The sequence below is a fragment of the Cyprinus carpio genome, chromosome A14 (assembly GCF_018340385.1).
Source record: "Cyprinus carpio isolate SPL01 chromosome A14, ASM1834038v1, whole genome shotgun sequence".
NCBI classification, from domain to species: Eukaryota; Metazoa; Chordata; class Actinopteri; order Cypriniformes; family Cyprinidae; genus Cyprinus; species Cyprinus carpio.
In genome coordinates, this window is record NC_056585.1 from 12354092 (window position 1) to 12374905 (window position 20814).

General features: G+C 36.7%; 1 protein-coding gene and 1 pseudogene across 3 annotated transcripts; one reads left to right on the forward strand and one right to left on the reverse strand.

Annotated features, from left to right (window-relative positions):
• Positions 1-1155: 1155 nt before the first annotated feature.
• LOC109089113 (caspase-3-like) lies at positions 1156-12910 on the reverse strand. 3 transcript variants are annotated; one of them, XM_042769893.1, is made up of 9 exons: positions 12849-12881; positions 12717-12759; positions 11674-11697; positions 9177-9222; positions 8216-8352; positions 8004-8132; positions 6833-7008; positions 1868-1982; positions 1156-1770 (listed from the first exon to the last, which is right to left on the reverse strand). In XM_042769893.1, the coding sequence occupies exons 4-9, from the start codon at positions 9215-9217 to the stop codon at positions 1541-1543; spliced, it is 828 nt and encodes a 275-aa protein (XP_042625827.1). In that variant the 5' UTR covers positions 9218-9222; positions 11674-11697; positions 12717-12759; positions 12849-12881; the 3' UTR covers positions 1156-1540. The 3 variants fall into 3 exon arrangements, with proteins under 3 accessions (XP_042625827.1, XP_042625826.1, XP_042625828.1); XM_042769892.1 differs by lacking the exon at positions 11674-11697 and having other exon boundaries at positions 12849-12910; XM_042769894.1 differs by lacking the exons at positions 12717-12759; positions 12849-12881 and adding an exon at positions 11817-11989.
• A 2988-nt stretch (positions 12911-15898) lies between these two features.
• LOC109080762 lies at positions 15899-20568 on the forward strand (annotated as a pseudogene).
• The last annotated feature ends 246 nt before the right edge of the window (positions 20569-20814 follow it).

Below are 20814 nucleotides of genomic sequence, written 5' to 3' on the forward strand. Positions count from 1 at the left end.
TAGAAAATTGTTGTCCAAGAGTTTCATGTTTCTGAGACTTATTTTAAGCTATATCACACACAAACACACACACACACACACACACACACACACACACACACACACACACACACACACACACACACACACACAAAAAAAAAAAAAAAAATATTTTTTTTTTTTTTATGAAGTATTTGTATTTTGTGAAAATGTGCATTCATTTTGCATGTTTTTATTTAGTGCTCTACTGTTGTGCATATAATACTTTTGTCCATGACTGTAGCTGGTATGACATTTCCAAAAAGATCTTGAGCTGTAGAGATGAGAGAAGCAATGCAAGTTGTTAAAAGCATTATAGCTGTGCAATTCTATCCTCATTGTCCCACACACACACACAGACACACAGAGAGAGAGAGAGAGAGAGAGAGAGAGAGAGAGAGAGAGTCTCATATCTTATCTATGCTGCCAAGCCCTGCAACTCCCAGCATATGATGCAACAACACCTTTTTATACAGTCTATGCAACACCGACTCTAACAACACAACCCCCATTTAAATAATACATTGGACTCAGATATTCTTTGCAATAGTACCATAATAGCAAAACCGCCCTAAAGCAGTTCTTAAATCAATCTTCTTTCCTTTTATCATCCAATACTCCCCAAATACATTTTTTAATTTAAACAAACACGAAAAGGAAACAGCTTGACGGATGATTGAGAAACAAGACTGAAACAGAAATAAGGTGAAGTTTCAGGGAGTTGTTCTGCTTTCTGTTGCATTTCTCAGGAACACACCTTGTTTTTAAGCACTCGACTGGGACCTGAGAACAGAGCACCACCGTGTGGTCAAGACTGGTGTTAACTCTAATGCAGAAAACTACATTTATAGAAACTAAAACTTGAAAATGGAAAACATAAAAATAAACACTAATTCAGATTCTTAATTAAAACTAAAGTACATTAATGAAACTGCTTTCAAGCAGAAGAATGAAGTCAAAATAGTTTTAGACACAGCAAAAATGCTGTAATTTTTTTTCTTTGTAAAAATAATTCCTTTAATAGTTTTTTTTATATCTATCTATCTATATGCATTAATGTTTTTAGTACCCCTTTTTTTCTGCATTTTGCTGAATTTTAGAATCTCAAAGCAAATTATACAAAATGCACAAGCTAAATACCAAAGTAAAATGTTTATTTATCATAATACAAATAGTGTTTATGTTCAGAACTTCCTCTTGTCAAAGAATCTTTAATGCATGCTGATGATAAACCTGAGAATTGTGAACTTTCATAGCAAGCAAGGCACAAATGATGACTGACAGCTTAAAAGTGCATAAAAATCCTAAAAGAGCTGTCTGTGTCAAATCCAGCACTGTAAACATGCCATACACCAGGATGAACAAAATACAGATAATTTCAAATATTCGTGATTAAATAAATTCCCTTTATATCCCTTCTTCCCCCTTTGTCTGCAGTGCTTTAAATGGAAGCATAATATTATTAAAAATGATTTAAAAGTGTTCATATCCACTGCAATGTAATCAGTAAAATACACATGAATTATTTAGAGAAATAGAGATCTTTGGTCAGCATAGACACAATACATGGTATCTGTTTCATGCCATCAAACCCTGGCAGATTAGAGGAGGATTCAAAGTCCAGCGCCACCTTGTGGTTAACACGTGTCATGATCTGCATGATCTCTAGTCGCTTGCCATATTTTGACAGCATCTCACACAGCGAGAAGATGAACCAGGAACCATTAGCAACATTCCTCCAGGCGTAATAACCTGAGGACAGACAGAAAACAAGACAGTTAGGGCATTTGCATCTGCGCATCTTCTTATTTGGATCTCAAGAAAAATTTTAGAACAGGCTATTAGTTACCTGGTGCAGTGCAGTAGGCATACAAAAAATCTGCCTCGACAGGAATCTTCTGTGTTTCCTCTTCACTTACACTGTCGGCCTCGATGCCAGAATCTAGCTCTGAGCCTCTGCAAGCCTGGAGACACACAGGACAAACACACTCAAACATCTGTGTAAGAGCAACTTAAACTATAAATCTGAACACCGTCAAATCAAAATTGGCCTTTAAAACTGTTATTATCGATGTCTGTTCATCATTAGAGTGAGTATTCTGTCCAGTACAGTTTGCAGTTCACATGAAAGCTATTCATCTCAAAATAGTGGAAACTATTTATGTCGTATAATTTGGATTTCTGCATGTTAGTGAACAAAACTCTATTGGCTACTTCAAAAAAAGGAAAGAGCCCTTCAATTCGCCCATTTTTTAACAGGAAATACAAGAAGGAATTGTTAGTTTTTAAAGGAATAGTGCACACAAAAATGAATATTTCCTTGAAAATTACTTTCCCTCAGGCCATCAAAGATGTAGATGAGTTGCTCACCAATGGATCCTCTGCAGTGAATGGGTGCCGTCAGAATGAGAGTCCAAACAGCTGATAAAAACATCACAATAATCCACAAGTAATACACACATCTTCAGTCCATCAGTCAACATCTTGTGGATTATTGTGATTTTTTTATCAGCTGTTTGGACTCTCATTCTGACGGCACCCATTCACTGCAGCGGATCTTTAAGTAAGCAAGTGGTGTAATGCTAAATTTCTCCAAATCTGTTCTGATAAGGAAACAAACTCATCATAGATGGCCTTTACATTATCAGCAAATTTTCATTTTTGGGTGAACTGTTCCTTTATTTATTTATTTATTTTTTAATAATTTTATTAATATGTACAATTTTTAAATATCTTTTAATAGATAAGGAACAATATATTTAGTTTTTATTAATTGTAGATTTGGTCGTGGTACAGAGAAGGACAGCAGTTTGTAAGTGTTTTTTTGCCTCGTTTTCTCATTAGAGTACTGCGTGATTATCGTTGCTAGGGAAACTTTGCTTTAATCACTGTGTGTCTTACGTGTGAATTGTGGCGTTTGGTTTTGCGTTTGCCTGTCGCGGGACTGGACAGTTTCGGTCTGTTAAATAGAGAGGCGTGACAAGCTGACTTCAATCACAGGTAATCAGGCAAATATATAAGTGGTAGGTGTCACCGCAGCAGCGGTCGCGGCAGCCCTCGTGTGAAGCCTCCTCGTGTGAAGACCAACGAGTGTAAAGACCATCGACTCTACCTGCGCGACTCCACCGAGCAAGGACACCGACAGGGCACTTGAGTATTGCTTTTCTCCCCTTCAATTTTTGTACAGCTCTTCCGCAAATACTTATTTTGGTCACTTGTAGTCACTATGTGCTTTCAGATCTCTACTATCACTACTAACACTCGGAGAGCACGCTATGTACGTCGAAGGAAGGCCTGCCTGACAAATCTAAGGCCTGTCCCTCTGACCTCTACTCCGACGCTCTCTATTCCACTTGGTCTCTGGAACTGCCAGTCCGCTGTTAACAAAGCAGACTTCATTTCTTCTATTGCTACTCATTCTGGTCTCAGCCTCATGGCACTGACTGAGACCTGGATAAAACCTGAGGACACTGCCACTCCCGCAGCCCTCTCCACTCATTTCACTTGTTCCCACACCCCTCGTACGACTGGGAGGGGTGGAGGTACTGGTCTCCTTATATCGAAAGATTGGAAATTTGATCTTCAACCACCACCTACAGGTCACGGTTCATTTGAATCACATGCTGTTACTGTAACCCACCCTGTTCAAATCCACTTTGTGGTCATTTATCGTCCCCCAGGTCAATTGGGAAACTTCTTGGAGGAGTTGGACGTGCTGCTATCAAATTATCCTGAAGATGGTACTCCTCTGGTACTGCTTGGTGACTTCAACATCCACCTAGATAAACCCCAGGCTGCTGACTTCAACACTCTGCTCGCCTCATTTGATCTCAAGCGAGTCTCTACTACAGCCACTCACAAATCGGGCAACCAACTGGACCTCATCTACATGCGCTGTTGCTCAGTGGACAACACTTTAGTTACTCCACTGCACACCTCAGACCACTTCCTCATTACTGCTAATCTAACACTTACTCCTGAAGCGGCACACGCTCCAACGCGGGTCACCTTTCGACGGAACCTACGCTCACTCTCTCCATCTCGCCTATCCTCTGTGGTTGCATCCTCACTTCCTTCACTCCTCGCAGTTTTCAGCTCTGGACACGAACAGTGCTACGGACACTTTTTTGTTCCACTCTGACCTCCTGCTTGGACAACTTTTGCCCACTGTCGTCTAGACCAGCACGCACCACCCCATCTGCCCCCTGGCTGTCCGATGTACTCCGTGAACATCGCTCTAAACTCAGGGCTGCAGAGAGGAAATGGCTTAAATCAAGAAACTCTACCGACCTCAGTGTGTATCAGTCTCTCCTCTCCTCCTTCTCTGCAAACGTCTTCACTGCTAAAACATCATATTACCACGACAAGATTAACAACTGTTGTGACGCTCGGACACTCTTCAAAACCTTCTCTTCTCTTCTTAATCCGCCTCCACCTCCTCCTCAATCGACTCTTACAGCTGATGACTTTGCAGTTTTCTTCACAAATAAGACAAGAACCATCAGTGACCAATTCTCCACGCCGCAGACTGAGGATAACTTCACAACGACTAATGCTCACTCGTTCTCCTCCTTCTCTCCACTCTCAGAGACGGACGTTTCCAAACTTATCCTGTCCAGTCATCCTACTACTTGCCCTCTGGATCCGATCCCCACTCACCTCCTTCAAGCGATTTCTTCTTCAGTCATACCTTCACTTACTCACATTATCAACTCCTCTCTTCACTCTGGAACATTTCCCTCAGCATTTAAGCAGGCTCGGGTAAGCCCACTGCTGAAGAAACCATCTCTAAATCCAGCACTTCTAGAAAACTACAGACCGGTATCCCTTCTTCCATTCATTGCAAAGACACTCGAACGAGCTGTGTTCAACCAGCTCTCTATGTTTCTTGTACAGAACAACCTCCTGGACAGCAATCAATCTGGCTTCAAAAGTGGCCACTCAACTGAGACTGCCCTGCTCCCGGTTACTGAAGCCCTGCGACTGGCAAGAGCAGCTTCAAAATCCTCAGTACTCATTTTGCTGGACCTGTCTGCTGCTTTTGACACTGTTAATCACCAGATTCTCCTGTCCACCCTCAGAAAGATGGGCATCTCTGGAACCGCACTCCAGTGGCTTAACTCCTACCTGTCTGATAGATCCTTCATGGTGTCTTGGAGGGGTGAAGTTTCTAAGTCACAACAACTTGCTACTGGGGTTCCTCAAGGCTCAGTACTTGGCCCGCTTCTCTTCTCCATCTACATGACGTCATTAGGATCTGTCATTCAGAACCATGGCTTTTCCTATCACTGCTACGCTGATGACACTCAACTCTACTTCTCATTCCAACCAGATGACCCGACGGTAGTTGCTCGCATTTCAGCCTGTCTGAGTGACATTTCTAGCTGGATGAATGACCATCACCTTCAGCTCAACCTTACTAAGACTGAACTGCTGGTGGTTCCAGCTAACCCATCGTTTCATCACAACTTCTCTATACAGCTGGGTTCGTCAACCATAACTCCTTCCAGGACAGCCAGAAACCTAGGAGTTGTGATGGATCATCAGTTAAGCTTCACAGACCATATTGCTACAACGACCCGCTCCTGTAGATTTGCCTTATTCAACATTAGGAAGATTAGACCCTTCCTGTCAGAGCAATCCACCCAACTTCTTGTCCAAGCTCTTGTTCTCTCCAGACTGGACTATTGCAATGCTCTCCTGGCGGGCCTTCCTGCATGTACTATGAAGCCTCTACAACTGATCCAGAATGCAGCAGCGAGGGTTGTCTTCAATGAGCCAAAAACAGCCCATGTTACTCCTCTCCTCATCAGGTTACACTGGCTACCAGTAGCCGCTCGCATCAAATTCAAGGTACTGATGCTTGCCTACAAAACGACCACTGGCACGGTGCCAACTTACCTAAACTCACTAGTTCAATCTTATGCACCCTCCAGAAGTTTGCGCTCTGCAAGTGAACGACGCCTTGTGTTGCCATCCCAAAGAGGTTCAAAATCACTCTCACAGACTTTTTCCTGGGACTGCTCCCAGCTGGTGGAATGACCTCCCGATCTCAAATTCGAACAGCTGAGTCTTTACTCATTTTCAAAAAACATCTAAAGACTCATCTTTTTTTCGCCTGCACTTAACCAACTAATACTAGTACTTACCTTTTTTTCTTTTCTATCATATTCCGAAAAAAAAAAAAAAAAAAAAAAAACAAAACCCCGGGGCTACGTGTGCTGTACTACACTAACTGAGACTTGTCATAAGCACTTGTATACCGTTGTTGTTCTCGTTGATCTGATTGTTTCTACTGTTCTCATTTGTAAGTCGCTTTGGATAAAAGCGTCTGCTAAATGATTAAATGTAAATGTAAATGTAACTGTAAAATATCTTGCCAAGCAGAGTTATTTTGTTGACTAAAACTAAAACCATAAAATTACCCAAGTTTTTTTAAACTTAAAAATAAACGTCAAGTTAATAAAATAAAATATGAAACACCTAAACTTATTTTTATTTTAGCTAGCTGCCAAAGCAATATTTCTCATTTTCAATGAATATAACTTACTATAAGTACTAAATTAACTAAAATCAAATAAATAAACACTAATAAATAAAAATAAATAATAATAAAAAACTATATAGACATATTTAAAATAATAATAATAATAATGACAAAAGCACACAACAAAAGTATTAAAACATTAACTAAAATTAAAATAAAAGCAGAAAGTATAAAAAAAATCTAATTCAAAATATTAACAAAGACTATAATAGTAAGCATTTTGAGAAATAAATCAACTTTACTCTTCTATATTATCATTCAGCTCACCTGAATGAAGAAAAGCTTGGGTTTCCCCACCAGTGATTTGCAGCGGTCTCCTCTGAAGAGCGTAAAGAGTTGCTTCAGCTCGATGTAGTCATCTGTGCCATATATCTTTCCATCATCTCCATGACTCAGCAACACACACACAAACATGGCCGAACGACTGTGATCTTCCTGAGACACTGAGGATGGAAGAATACATGAGTTTATGACTGAATGATTTAATTATTGTAACCAATCACTATTCAGGCTCAGTCAGCATCTCGCAAAAAATACCTGGTAACACTTTACTTTAGGGTCTCTTAAAGGGATACTCCACCCCAAAATGAAAATTTAGTCATTAATCACTTACCCCCATGTCGTTCCAAACCCATAAAAGCTTCGTTCGTCTTCGGAACACAATTTAAGATATTTTGGATGAAAGCCGGGAGGCCTGTGACTGTCCCATAGACTGCCAAATAAATAACAGTGTCAAGGTCCATAAAAGGTTTGAAAGTCGTCGTCAGAATACTCCATCTGCATCAGAGGTGCAATCTGGTTGTATGAAGAGACGGGAACACTTTTTGTAAGCGAAGAAAACAAAAATAACGACTTTATTCAACAATTCCTTTGGCAACGGTCTCCGCGCCACAAGTATGTGCTGTTTTCTTTCAAATCAAAGCTAAATACACGTAGAAACAGCGCATCCTTGTGGCGGGGATGATACAGAAGAGCATACACAGAATACGGTGATATGAAGAGACACAGAGGAGACCGCTGACAAAGGAATTGTTGAATAAAGTCATTATTTTTGTTTTCTTTGCTTACAAAAAGTGTTCCCGTCGCTTCATATAACACAGATTGCACCTCTGATGCAGATGGAATATTCTGACGATGACTTTCGTACTTTTCTGGACCTTGACACTGTTATTTACTTGGCAGTCTATGGGACAGTCTCAAGCCTCCCGGTCTTCATCCAAAATATCTTAAATTGTGTTCTGAAGACGAACAGAGCTTTTACGGGTTTGGAACAACATGGGGGTAAGTGATAAATGACAAAATTTTAATTTCGGGGTGGAGTATCCTTTTAACAACTACCTTACTAACTATTAATAAGCAGCAAATTAGGAATTTATTGAGAGAAAAGTCATAGTCAATAGTGAATAAGTGTTCACTATTCTAAAGTGTTACCAAATACCTTTAGTTAACAGATCTCTCATCTGTGAGACAGTCTGATCATTGCTAATTTTGATTTTGAAGCCCAGATTTGAGAAGGTCTCCATCACATTCTTTGCATCCTGGTCTGTCCCATTACGAACTCCCATTCCTGTTTAAAAAAAAAAAGAAAAAAAAATATGAGAACATTAATACTGACTTGTTTAACTCATCAGTGTTAGTTCCAGCTCTTACCTGTTTTTCTATGGAAATTCTTGTTGTTGATGATGACACATTGTCCCAGACTGGGATAGTTCATGTTGTACTGAAAAACATCTGAATGTGGTTTTGCATCTGTCTGATCGACTCCGGCATCTGTGAGATACGAATCCCTGTGCAAACAAAGATACTTTTATGATGCATTCATAATTCATGTGGAACTGATTTACAGTCACTTCAGAAAGTGGTAATTAAAAAGTGGATAGTTAGCAGTTACTTTCATTAACTTCGCAATGTGAAAACACCCAAAAACTTACATTCTATCATCCTGTATGTGTCCAGTATGTGTGACACAAAATCTGTATGTGAGGATCCCAAATTTAAGTCATTATTTAAAGTTTTATTTAATCACAGATTCATAGGGTTCACACAAAGTTACTTTCATTAACTTCACAATGTGATGATTTTGTTCAGTGATTGCTTTATAAACAAAAGGTTGCTCTAATTTTGACTTAGAAGGAACAGTTCTCCCACAAATGAATATTTGCTGAAAATATACTGACCCTCAGGCCATCCAAGATGTAGATGAGTTTGTTTCTTCATCAGATTTGGAGAAATGTAGCATTACATCACTTGTTCACCAATGTATCCTCTGCAGTGAATGGGTGCCGTCAAGCAACCATTTCATGGAATTGTTTTTTACAAACACAGCTTTTTGCTTCAGAATTCATTAACTGATGGACTGGAGCCATGTGGATTACTGTGTGATGTTTTTATCAGCTGTTTGGACTCTCATTCTGACGGCACCCATTCACTGCAGAAAATCCATTGGTGAGCAACTAATGTAATGCTACATTTCTCCAAATCTGTTCCCATGAGGAAACAAACTTTCAGTGTTGGGTGACCTATTTCTTTAAAACCAAACCTACATATTGTATGTCTGGTCCTTGTAATTAAAGTTCTGTAGTTAATTAACTTTTATTAGCATCACACATACTCTTTGGCATTCACTTGTATGGCGTCCACAGAGTCCGACATGGTCACTAAAGGGACACAAAAGAAACAGATCTACTGATAAATAATGCTTCACATTTCCTGCAATCTTAATAAAGGTTATAGAATGTATGTTAGATTGACATATTCTCTTGTAATTCCAAGAAATATAACATGAGGAAATTATGTAGTTTTTATTTGAACTACTGTTGAGTTACTGTAAGTGTTTTTCTCATGTTGCATCATATTATCACATTATGCTTTACATTTTCCATGATTTTCACAATCTCATACACACACACACTCACACAAACACGCACTGATGTTACTAAACCTATTCTTAAAAATGACTCATACAGTAGGGTGAATTCGGGTAATCTGAGACATTGGGTAATCAGTAATCTGGAACACCAAACTCCAGTGTGTTTATTTCCTCTTGAAACAAAATGTAGTCAACAGGAAATTTACTATAATTTTATCATGGATATCATGTGTCTGAGATCACATGACTTCATGAGGCTGATTCCACAGAAAGTTAAATCTAATGACAAGGGATAGTATGTGACCCTGGACCACAAAACCAGTCTTAAGTCGCTGGGGTATATTTGTAGCAATAGCCAAAAATACATTGTATGGGTCAAAATTATCGATTTTTCTTTTATGCCAAAAATCATTAGGACATTTTGTACATTTCCTACTGTAAATATAACAAAACTTCATTTTTGATTAGTTATACGCATTGCTAAGAGCTTCATTTGGACAACTTTAAAGGCGATTTTCTCATTATTTAGATTTTTTTGCACTCTCAGATTCCAGATTTTCAAATAGTTGGATCCTATCCTAACAAACCATACATCAAAGGAAAGCTTATTTATTCAGCTTTCAGATGATGTATAGATCTTAATTTCGAGAAATTTACGCTTAAGACTGGTTTTGTTGTCCAGGGTCACATATATGCTATAATGAGAAATGGGTGTTAATGTGGACTACTGGAGGTTATAACATTAGCTCACAGTAGCTATCAGCTAGCTAGAGAGATTCTACAGAGATGGATTCTGGGAAACGTATTCCAGTAGCAAGCAAAAGGTATCAGCGATGAAGTAAACAGTTAATTTCATTTCCCAAATTCCCAGTTAGTAGGTTCAAATCACTGAGCCAGGAGGGGGATCTGCGCCCAGGCCAGTTGACAATGTTCTGTACACAGACACACACACATGCACACACACACACACACACAAACACTGCACACGCACACACACCCTGCACACGCACAACCAACCACCCACCCACCCTTCTCCACACCCACACCCACACAGTCATTAGTCAGCTAAAATATGAAAATATCCATGACCTTTAATTAACTCAATGAAATGTATTACAGAAAACAATGCCACCACAGCGTCAGGAAAAGAGATGTCAACAGAAAAGAGTGAGGAAGATAGAGAGAGGGAAATGAGAGAAATAAGAAGAAGCTTAACCAATGGAATATGAAGGGCGCTATTGTGGAGTACAAAGAGTTGGTGAAGGCAGTTCCCCGAGGATCCCCAATTTTAATAGAATGGAGAACTTGAATAACTGACTGAATAATCCATGAATCAAATTGTTGCTTGCTGTTGTTTAAATTTTAGTTGATTCTTTAAAATGTTAATACAATGTTAAACAAATGTTAAACAATTTTAATATTTTGAATCAATTTTAATATTCTCCTGATATTGAAATATACATTTCCTTATTGAGATTTCTGTACTTGTCATTTTTTTCATAATGCTTTTTAAAAACTGGTGATATTATTTTTTTGAATCTTAATTTGTTGTGTTTTTATGAATTTTTTAGGACTTATAAGTATGTACTTGATTATTTTATTAAGTTTTTTTTTTCAAGGATAAGTAATGTTGAGTATGCCCTTTAAAACAATAGGTGCAACAAGTTCATATAAAGCACCAAAAGATAACCTGTTTGCTTCTTTCTTAATTTAGATGTTTAACAGCCATAATGAGCACAAATATCTGGATTTACAAACATGTAACAGCTTGATAACTGAAGGACGGGCCTCTCAGCAGTCAGTTGCTTGAAGATTGCAGTATCGAAAGTAGGTTGGACTTTCTACACTGGGACAAGCCCATGACAGCACATTATGGAACAAGACTTGTCAGGAGTTATGGTACTCTTCTCTAGCTTTATAATATTATGAATTTTAGTCTTAGACCATCACAGCCACCTAAAAATTTTATTTTATAAAGAGTTATTTCCCAGAAATTTCCAAAACAACATACAGACTCTTATTGATTCTATTTAGTGCCATTTACAGTCACATCTGACGTCTTGTTATCTAAATCCATTTGTCATTAAAAAAACGCTCAAGCGCCTTCAGAACTAAATAATTTTTTACATTTCTTTCTGATCACTAAAAACGCAAATTAAGCTGATGCAATTAAGGTGATCAGTAATGTGAATACATATAAAAGGAATAAATATAAAAGGAATAAAAATAAATAACTTACAGTTGTGTTGTCAGATGTTTCCTTCTGAAAGCGAAATAAAAAACACGTAGATTTGATGATCAGGAAGGTTATTTAACTACTCGTATAGTACAAACCCAAAGGAAGCTCTTTAGCAGGGAGGCAGTGGAGTTAGGGAAACCTACTATGACAGATTTTAGATCGTAAACGTTTTAATGTCCTTCCAATAGTGAAAGCCTACTTATAAATATTAAGTAGGCTCATACGTTGCGTTCAGTTCTTCTAGTCACGAAGGCTTATGAATATTGAGAAGCAAGCATTCAAAGTTCCGTGAGACTGTGGCTCTACCCACAAGACTAGAAAACCCGCGCATGCGCAGTAAACTAATTAAAGACGCTCCGATACATGGTGAAACTTGTTATCGTGTGCATTCTGTGGGAAGTTACTTATTATGAACAACTTGCTAACAGCCGGTTAGCTAGGAAACCCTCTGATACCAGCAGTATCTAAACTTAGGCGTTCTGCTTGAGCAACATGCTGATGGAGTTCCTGGTTCATCTTCTCGCTGTGTGAGATGCCATGTATTGTGTCTATGCTGACCAAAGAACTATAAATAATTTCTTCTCTAAATAATTTATTTTACTGATTAAATTGCAGTGGGATACAATTTTTAATAATATTATGCAGGCATTTAAAACTGCAGACTGCAGCCAAAGGGGGAAGAAGGGATAAAAAGGGAATTTGTATTTAATCACGAATTTCTGAAATTACCAGTATTTTTTTCATCCTACTTTTTGTAACACTTGTAACACATGCATTAAAGATTCTTTGACAAGAGGAAGTTTGTGTAATTTGATGAGCAAAGATTGCAATAAATGAGAGATGTAGAAAACAAGAAAAGCATCCATAATGAACCTCAACACTTTATATCGGTTTTGTCTTTGATTTGTTACTAAGGCAGAAGCAAAACAAATGCCTAAAAGGACTGCAAAATTGTAGGCTAGTAGCTACTTTTATATCCTTTAAATTGTTTGATAAAGCCTCAAGTTTAAACAATATGCACAATTTCTTTTTTGATAGCCTACTTTGTCAGAGAACCATTAGCAATGTTCTTCCAGGCATAATAAACTGAGGACAGACAGAAAACAAGATGATTAATGCAAGTTGATCAGCATATTCTCTAATTTGTTTCTCAAGAAAACTTGTTAATTAATTACCTGGTGCATCAACAGGAATCTTCTGAGCCTCTGCAAGCCTGGAGACACACACACAGGACAAACACACTCAAACAATCTGTGTAAGAGCAACTCGAACTACGAATTTAAACACCTTGTCAAATCAAAACGGGCTTTTAAAACATTAATTCTGGTTTTGGAGCAGTCCGTTCATCATCATCAGAATGAGTGTTGTTCACTCCAGCCGCTTGAAGTTCATGTGAAGTTCATCCCAAAACTGTGGAAGCTAGGCTAGCCTATGATGTATAATTTGCATCATATTAATAAACAAAAGGCTGTTACTTCAAAATAAACCACTAAAAACTAAACAGTAAAAAATAAACAGTATGTGTGTGTGAATGTTTTTGTTTTTTCAGGAGCTCTAGGTCTTTCTTTTTTTCTGCATTTTCTGAAATTGCTCAAAGTAATAAAGTATAATCGAATAAAGTAATCTTTATGTTTATCATAATACAAATTGTGCTAGTGTTTATGTTCGGAACTTCCGAACAAAAGAATCTTTAACGCTTGCTGATGATAAATGTAAACTTAAAACAATTTATAAATAATATTACAAATATAATATATATATATATATATATATATATATATATATATATATATATATATATATATATATATATATATATATATATATAAAATAAATAATATTTTTAGTTTCTATTATTTTTATGTTATATTATATTATCACCAAGCAGGCTTATTTTTGTTAACTAGAACTGAAACTTAAACAATAATAATAAGAAAAAAAAGTTAAATGTAACAAAATAAAAGTGAACTAAAACAAAATAATAATAATAATAATAACAATAATAATAATGCTACTTTCCAAAGCAACTTTTCTCATTTTCATTTAGTTTAACTTGAAGTACTAAAATAAATAAAAATTAATAAAAACTATATAGACTATAAAATATATATATATATATATATATATATATATATATATATATATATATAAAACTTTGAAAAAAAAAACACAACAAAATTATTAAACCTTTACAAATAAAGGTTTGTTTTCTTTTTCTTTTTTCTTCTCAAGAAATAATTTATCAATCAGCAAGTTTGGGCTAATTCTGATTTTGAAGCCCAGATTTGAGAAGGTCTCCGTCACATTTTTTTGCATCCTGGTCTGTCCCATTCAAACAGTAGATAAAAACATCACAATAATTCACAAATAATCCACACGGCTCCAAACCATGAACTTACATCTTGTGAAGTGAAAACGATTTGTTTGATACAATACATCACAAGTGTTTTTAACTTTAAAGCGTCACTTCTTGCCAATATATGAGTCCATAATCCATACTGTATCCATAATCTATAAAAAGTCCATCCCCTGTTGTCCCCTCACAGTGAAATCCACCCATATATTTGTTTAGAACTAATTTGGACTGCTTTGTGAACGTTGCTTGAGCTGTGCATATTCTGTACTGATTCAGATAAAATGACTTTTCACTGGAGAAAGCAATAATATGGACAGAGGAATGGTGTGAACGGTTGCATGGATTTGTTTCTTACAAACAAACAGCTTTTCGCTGCACAGGATATTGATAGACTGAAGTCATGTGGATTACTTGTGGATTATTCATGAATATTAATAAAGTCATATTTTTAAAATCCTTCCAAAAGTGAAAGCCTAGTCATAAATATGAATTACCTTCCATTGACGAAGGTAACCAAGCATTCAACATCATAAAGAGTTCTGTGAGAATGACTCCACCTACATGCCATGAAAACCCAAATTTTACCCATGCGCAGTAAAATAAAGATGAGTACTGCATTGCACAAGAATAATAAACGGTTTGGAAATCGAAAGTCTAGGATTGGATCATTATTGTAGCGATTAGCGAATATGTTCTGGCATATTGTATTTTATTCTTTTAACCCTAACTGACTCAGTGTGCAGCTTTTCATTTCCTCAACAACCATGCTGGAAATATGTACATACACATACATATTCCAGGATGACAATGTCGAGATTCAATGGACCCAAACTGTGAAACAGTGGTTCAGTGAGCATGAGAAATTATTATCATGTATGAATTTGCCACCACAGAGTCCTGAGCTTAACCTTATTGAAAGTCTTTAGGATGTGCTGGAGGACTGTGCACTTTACAGTGAGGTTTGACTCTCCCATTATCAATCCAAGATCTCTGCAAAAAAAAAACTTATTGTTTTTACTATTTTTTTTTTTTGATCAAATAAATGCAGCCTTTTTGAGCACAACAGACTTCTTTCAAAAGCTTTTGTAATCTTAATTTTTTCAAACTGTCATTGACTGCACATACATTTGAACACATGTAGTTGATGAAACACCTTAATTTGGCCACAGTGCGGCAGTATGTATCCTCTCCAATAATAGCATAGTGTATACTGAATAATAGCGTGCCAAGACAACAAAGTGAACTCATTAGTGACTCTTTGATTTATGGAGGTCGTCTGGAGCGTTTGCACACAATTGGAGGACACCTCTGACACAGAAAAGTGCAAAGTCATTATTAGAAAGGAAAAGGGACTGTTAGAAGTGTACAGTAAAAATAAACACACTGAAAAAGGTTTTCTGCTTCTACTGATAGAGTTCACTGACAAAGTATCAGATACGAAATCATTAATTTTAGCAAATTTGAGCCTTTATCAATCACTTTAAAGTATATTTAATTCAAGTAGCTGTACACATAGCCTAAAAATACTGTTACAATAGAGTTTTGCAATCCTAAGAAAAACCCAACTTCACTGAAAAAATTGATTCATTGAATTTAATTTATTGAATCAATTTATTTTAGCTACATTTAAATAAATTTTGCTGAAAGTTAATCAACTAAATTAGTTTATTTAAATATAGCTAAAATAAATTGATTGCAACCACTTACCATAAAAAAATTTAGTAAATTCAATGAATCATTTTTTTCAGTGTCGTATGCATTTGCCTTAGCAAACTGCACTAACAATACAAGAAAAACAAGACTACATTAAAATCAAAAATCTTTAATGGTAGTCAGTCCCACCATGTTATTGCATTAAATGCATTTTTTTATTGTGCTTTTATTTATGGTTGCATATTTTATTGGTCATAGGATTTTTGTTCACAGGAAGACCTTCACCGGCACTGCCAAACTATATGGGAAAACCGTCATTGTAACGGGTGAGTTACGTTATGTGACTTTTCTTCAAAAGTTTGCATCGTGCAAGATTTCTCAGAGGTTATTCTTTCAGATCTCAACTCAGATGTTTCTCCTAAAATTTCTTAGAAGAAATGAAAATAGAATATGACAAGAAAAAGAGACACGGTTGAACTCGTCTCTTTAATATTAGGCAACGTTACTGGAGTCTTTTTTTTTCCTAGGTAAAAAATCTGAGCAGTAGGAGACTAAAATAGATTATTGAATTGCTGTGAATTCAATTTGAATTTGACGTTGTCATATATGATTTTTCTTTCATATAACTTATGTAGGCTAACTGTGTTTCCACATCTCATTTACTGAGTCTTTTCTTCTATTTGTATAAATGTATCGGGGTTATTATAATATGGCTGCATTTACACTGCAGGTCTTGATGCCCAAATCTGATTTTCTGACTATATCCGATTTTTTTTTTTGACGAACCGCTTACATCATCTCAGAGAATGTCTAATATGGCGAGAAGTTTCACTGTCACTACACTTCCGGCTTCTGAACTGGTTGCAGTTCCACTCTGATTCCATATGAGGGCGCTCACATGAATATTGGAGAATGAATGGAGGTCAAGGGCGGTATACCCCTCAAAATCCACTTTTCTCAGGATATAATTTTTTTGTCTAGTAATTTGAATGTTGTATTCGAAAGGAGATGCAAAGAAATTACACATTGCTGGGTGTTCGAAATCGAAAAGGACATAAGTAGAAAGGCTCTCCGTAGACGGGCTCCGGACATCTTTTAAAAGTGACCCGTATCCAGACAGAGCCCGTCTACGGAGAGCCGTCCCACTCCCAATTAAGTCCTATTGTACCGAATTTTGGTTGCAGTTCCACCAGAGTTCCACTGGGGGCGATCACCATGAGTGCAAAATGAATGGGAGTCTATGGGGCTACTAGACGGCTAAATTTGTCCCTTTCACCCGATTGCCGTTGAGAAATCTCAGATCTGATTGTAGGTTTTGCAAGTTCAACATGGGTTATAGGTCGAAAGTTGAAATGAACGAGTACTTATGTCCTTTCGATTTCTTACAGGTCGAGTTGTTGTTGCCCATAACACGCTAGCCTTCTGCTAATGAACGTATAACGTCATTGACATTTTAAAAGACTTTTTAAAGCAAATAAGTGACTCTAAAAAAATCTAACACCCAGCAATCTGTAATTTCTTTGCATCTCCTTTCGAATACAACATTCAAATTACTAGACAAAAATTATATCCTGAGAAAAGTGGATTTTGAGGGGTATACCGCCATTGACCTCCATTCATTCTGCACTCGTCCTGTGAGCGCCCTCATATGGAATCAGAGTGGAACTGCAACCAGTTCAGAAGCCGGAAGTGTAGTGACAGTGAAACTTCTTGCCATATTATGGGGCCTATAGTTTTAGCTAAAAAACAACAACAAGTGTTAATTAAAATAAAGCTGGAATAAAATAAAATATGAATACATAAATGCATGCATTGCTTATAATACAAATAATACTAGACAATACAAAACAAAACAGCTTTATATGGAGTAGGAAAAAAGCAGCCAAAGAACCCTCAACAAACTTTTAATTTTGTAATGAATGTGTGACTAACAGACCTAGGGAAGTCGTGTATATTATTAAAATCTTAAAAAGCCATGGGCATTCTTATATTGAATATACATTTTTCTGGTTTTGCTTTGAATATTGATTTGGACAATTGGGGTTTGGAGTCAAAATGTTAAGAATCACTGTTATAAAAACAGTTCAGCAAGTGCAAATACTTCACATGAAGCTATGACTCTGTGCATGTCTATGCTGGAACAACAAAGAATACATTTTCCATCTGTTGTGTGTGACAGGTGGCAACACTGGCATTGGGAAGGCGACTGCCGCAGGGCTGGCCATGAGAGGAGCCCGTGTGATTCTGGCCTGCCGCAGCAAACAGAGAGGAGAAGCAGCAGCACACAAGAAATCAGGACCGTGAGTGAAAGCTCTGATTTAACTCTGATCTGAGAAGAAAAAACTATTAAACATTAAGGACATGAAAATATATTTGTCCCAGTTCATTAAGCTATACTTTATCTATTGTACAAAGATTGTAACTGATAGAACATTCTGATATTTTCTTAGGAAACTGGGAATGATGCTGTGATCTTCATGCAACTGGATCTTGCAAGTCAGAAATCCATCCGATCTTTTGCCGAAACCTTCCTGAAGGCCGAGCCCAGACTAGACCTGCTCATCAATAATGCTGGTAAAAACTAAAAAAGCAAAGCTAACCAGCTCCTAAACCTGTAAGGTTAAAGCTTCAACATACGTACACTACCTAATATATCTGATTGAATGTATTTGATCAAAAATACAGTAAAGGAGTAATACTGTAAAATATTTTTACAATTTAAAAAAAAAATAAATTAAAGAGTTTCCACAACAGAGAAAAGCTGCTGAAAATTCATTAATTAAGTACATTTTGCAATATATTACAACAGAAAAGTTATTTTAATTTGTAATAATATTACCGTTTTACCGGTAGTGTAAGATGTGGTTTTGTTTTACCAGCATGGATGATACTTGTTTGTTTGTTGTGTTGTTAAGGACTGGGCGCTCCAGGACGCACTGAAGATGGGCATCGGGATGATCCTCGGTGTCAATCATATCGGTCCATTCCTGTTGACCAATCTTCTGCTGGAGCGTCTCAAGGAGTGTGCGCCCAGCAGAGTGATCACCGTGTCGTCTTGTGGTCATGATCAGGGCACTATTGATTTCAACTGCATCAACACACACAAGAAGCTCGCTCTGGGATCCTCTGACGCTGATTTATTCAGGGCCTACACCCACAGCAAGCTCTGTAATGTGCTCTTCACTCATGAACTGGCCAAGAGACTGGAGGGAACCGGCGTCACATGCTACAGTCTCCATCCAGGTTAGTGATCGGCGAGAGTTTGCAAAATGTAAGTATTTTTGCCAAAAACCATTAATAAATCTAAAACATACAATGCTTAAAAAAAACCCTACAATAAAAGTTCTTCAGTGTTTCTTTGCAGAAACATTAACTATGAGATTGGTAAGTTGCCACAAAACACAAGTTGTCTGCAGGCAAATTTTTCCTTTTCAAGACCAATTGAAGAAAATTTAAGGAATAAATGAAAGGGTAAACAATACATCAGTATGTTCTCTAAATGCCACTTTCAATCTATCTTCATTACTTTTTCATTGATCTTACACATAAAAACATAGCTTAACTAGAATATGGAAATAACTCTTACTGTATCTTCTGATCACACTTATTTTTTGTAGTTTTTGAGTTAATTCAAAGTAGATGCAGCAATGACATAAGAAGTCTTGTTTTCTGAGAACTGTATCAACATGTGAATTCATGATAAAAAAGGAAAATATCAAATCCAACAGATGCAGAAACTTAATTCTCTTAATTTTGTTAAATTTCTCAAAAAAAAGAAAAAGAAAAAAAAAAGTTGCAACATTTAATGCCATGACTTTCTGCTCCAATTTAACACCTTTTAAGTCCTTAGTTCGTGGAAGGGCAAATTAAGAATTTTTTAAGACCTTTTTTAAGGATTCGAAGAACACCTGAAAACAGCAGGGATCCAAAAATAAAAAAAAAACAAAGTCAGAAGCATCTAATCTGTTGCATCCACCCTGTTTTCTGTGTTTGATCTGTTTCAGGGTCGGTAAGATCAGAGCTTGCCCGTGACATCAATGAATGGCACACACAGATTATCAAGACCATTGTTAACAAGTTCTGGGCGACCGACCCGGTGTCCGGGTCTCAGACGACGCTGTACTGCGCACTACAAGAGAACATCGAGCACCTGAGCGGACGATACTTTTCTGACTGTCAGCTGGTGCAAGTCAAGCCTGAGGCCAGAGACGATGGAATCGCCAAAAAACTGTGGGACGTCAGTGAGAAGTTATGTGGCATAGCTTGAATACACACTGCTGTGAGAAAAGTACTGCAATATCTTGATTTTGGTATTTTTTCTTTTGATATATAATGTGTTCAGACAGAGTCAGAAATATCACAATTATGTTCTGAGCACACAAGTGAGTGGATAGCACGTCTGTAACCAGTAATGTTAATCATTCAACTTTTATATTTAGCTTCACATGTAGTTGTGATTGAAATTTTTTTTTTTTTTTTTTGCATAATCAATTTAATGATGGTTAAATATTAAAATATTCATTGAAAGTTGTTGATTCTAGCTATATAAATAAATAAATAAATATATATATATATATATATATATATATATATATATATATATAAATAATATATGTGTGAGTGTGTTTGTATACTGTATATATGAATGCCTATTTTGAGACAGCATAGTGAGACCGAATGGACTTTTCTTTGGACTCAGTTACATAATTCATGGTGCTGCATGGGATTGGGTGGATCTTTTGGCATAATGTGGTTGCTGTGACTCTCTTATTGAATTTTGTTTACAGCATCATGGGTATTGTAGTTTTTTTCACTACACATAATTTTTTTTAAAAAATAAGGCTTTAACTAATGCATAATACCATTAAAAGCCAGTTACCAATTTCTCTATGGAGAGTTTTTTACTTCCAAAACATGACTGTTGAACTCTATAATAAACACCAGACTCAGAGGAATGGGTTTCCCAGGCACACACAGGCAGCATTAATGTAGTCATTTGTAAATGTATTAAACTTGCAATTTATTGAGACAGATGCCCCTCAAATGTGTAATTGTTTTTTTTAAAAAGTCATAAGGGCCAATTTTTTTTAAAAATTGAGATTTATACATCATCTGAAAGCTGAATAAATAAG

What these genes read in the sequence shown, in the direction of transcription:
- LOC109089113 (XM_042769892.1), bottom strand. An exon ending in ATACAAGTGAATGCCAAAGA is followed by an intron (nt 8,353 to 9,176) that starts GTATGTGTGATG and finishes TTGTTTGCACAG; the next exon opens with GGATTCGTATCTCACAGATG. An exon ending in CCAAGCTTTTCTTCATTCAG is followed by an intron (nt 1,983 to 6,832) that starts GTGAGCTGAATG and finishes GTGTGTCTCCAG; the next exon opens with GCTTGCAGAGGCTCAGAGCT.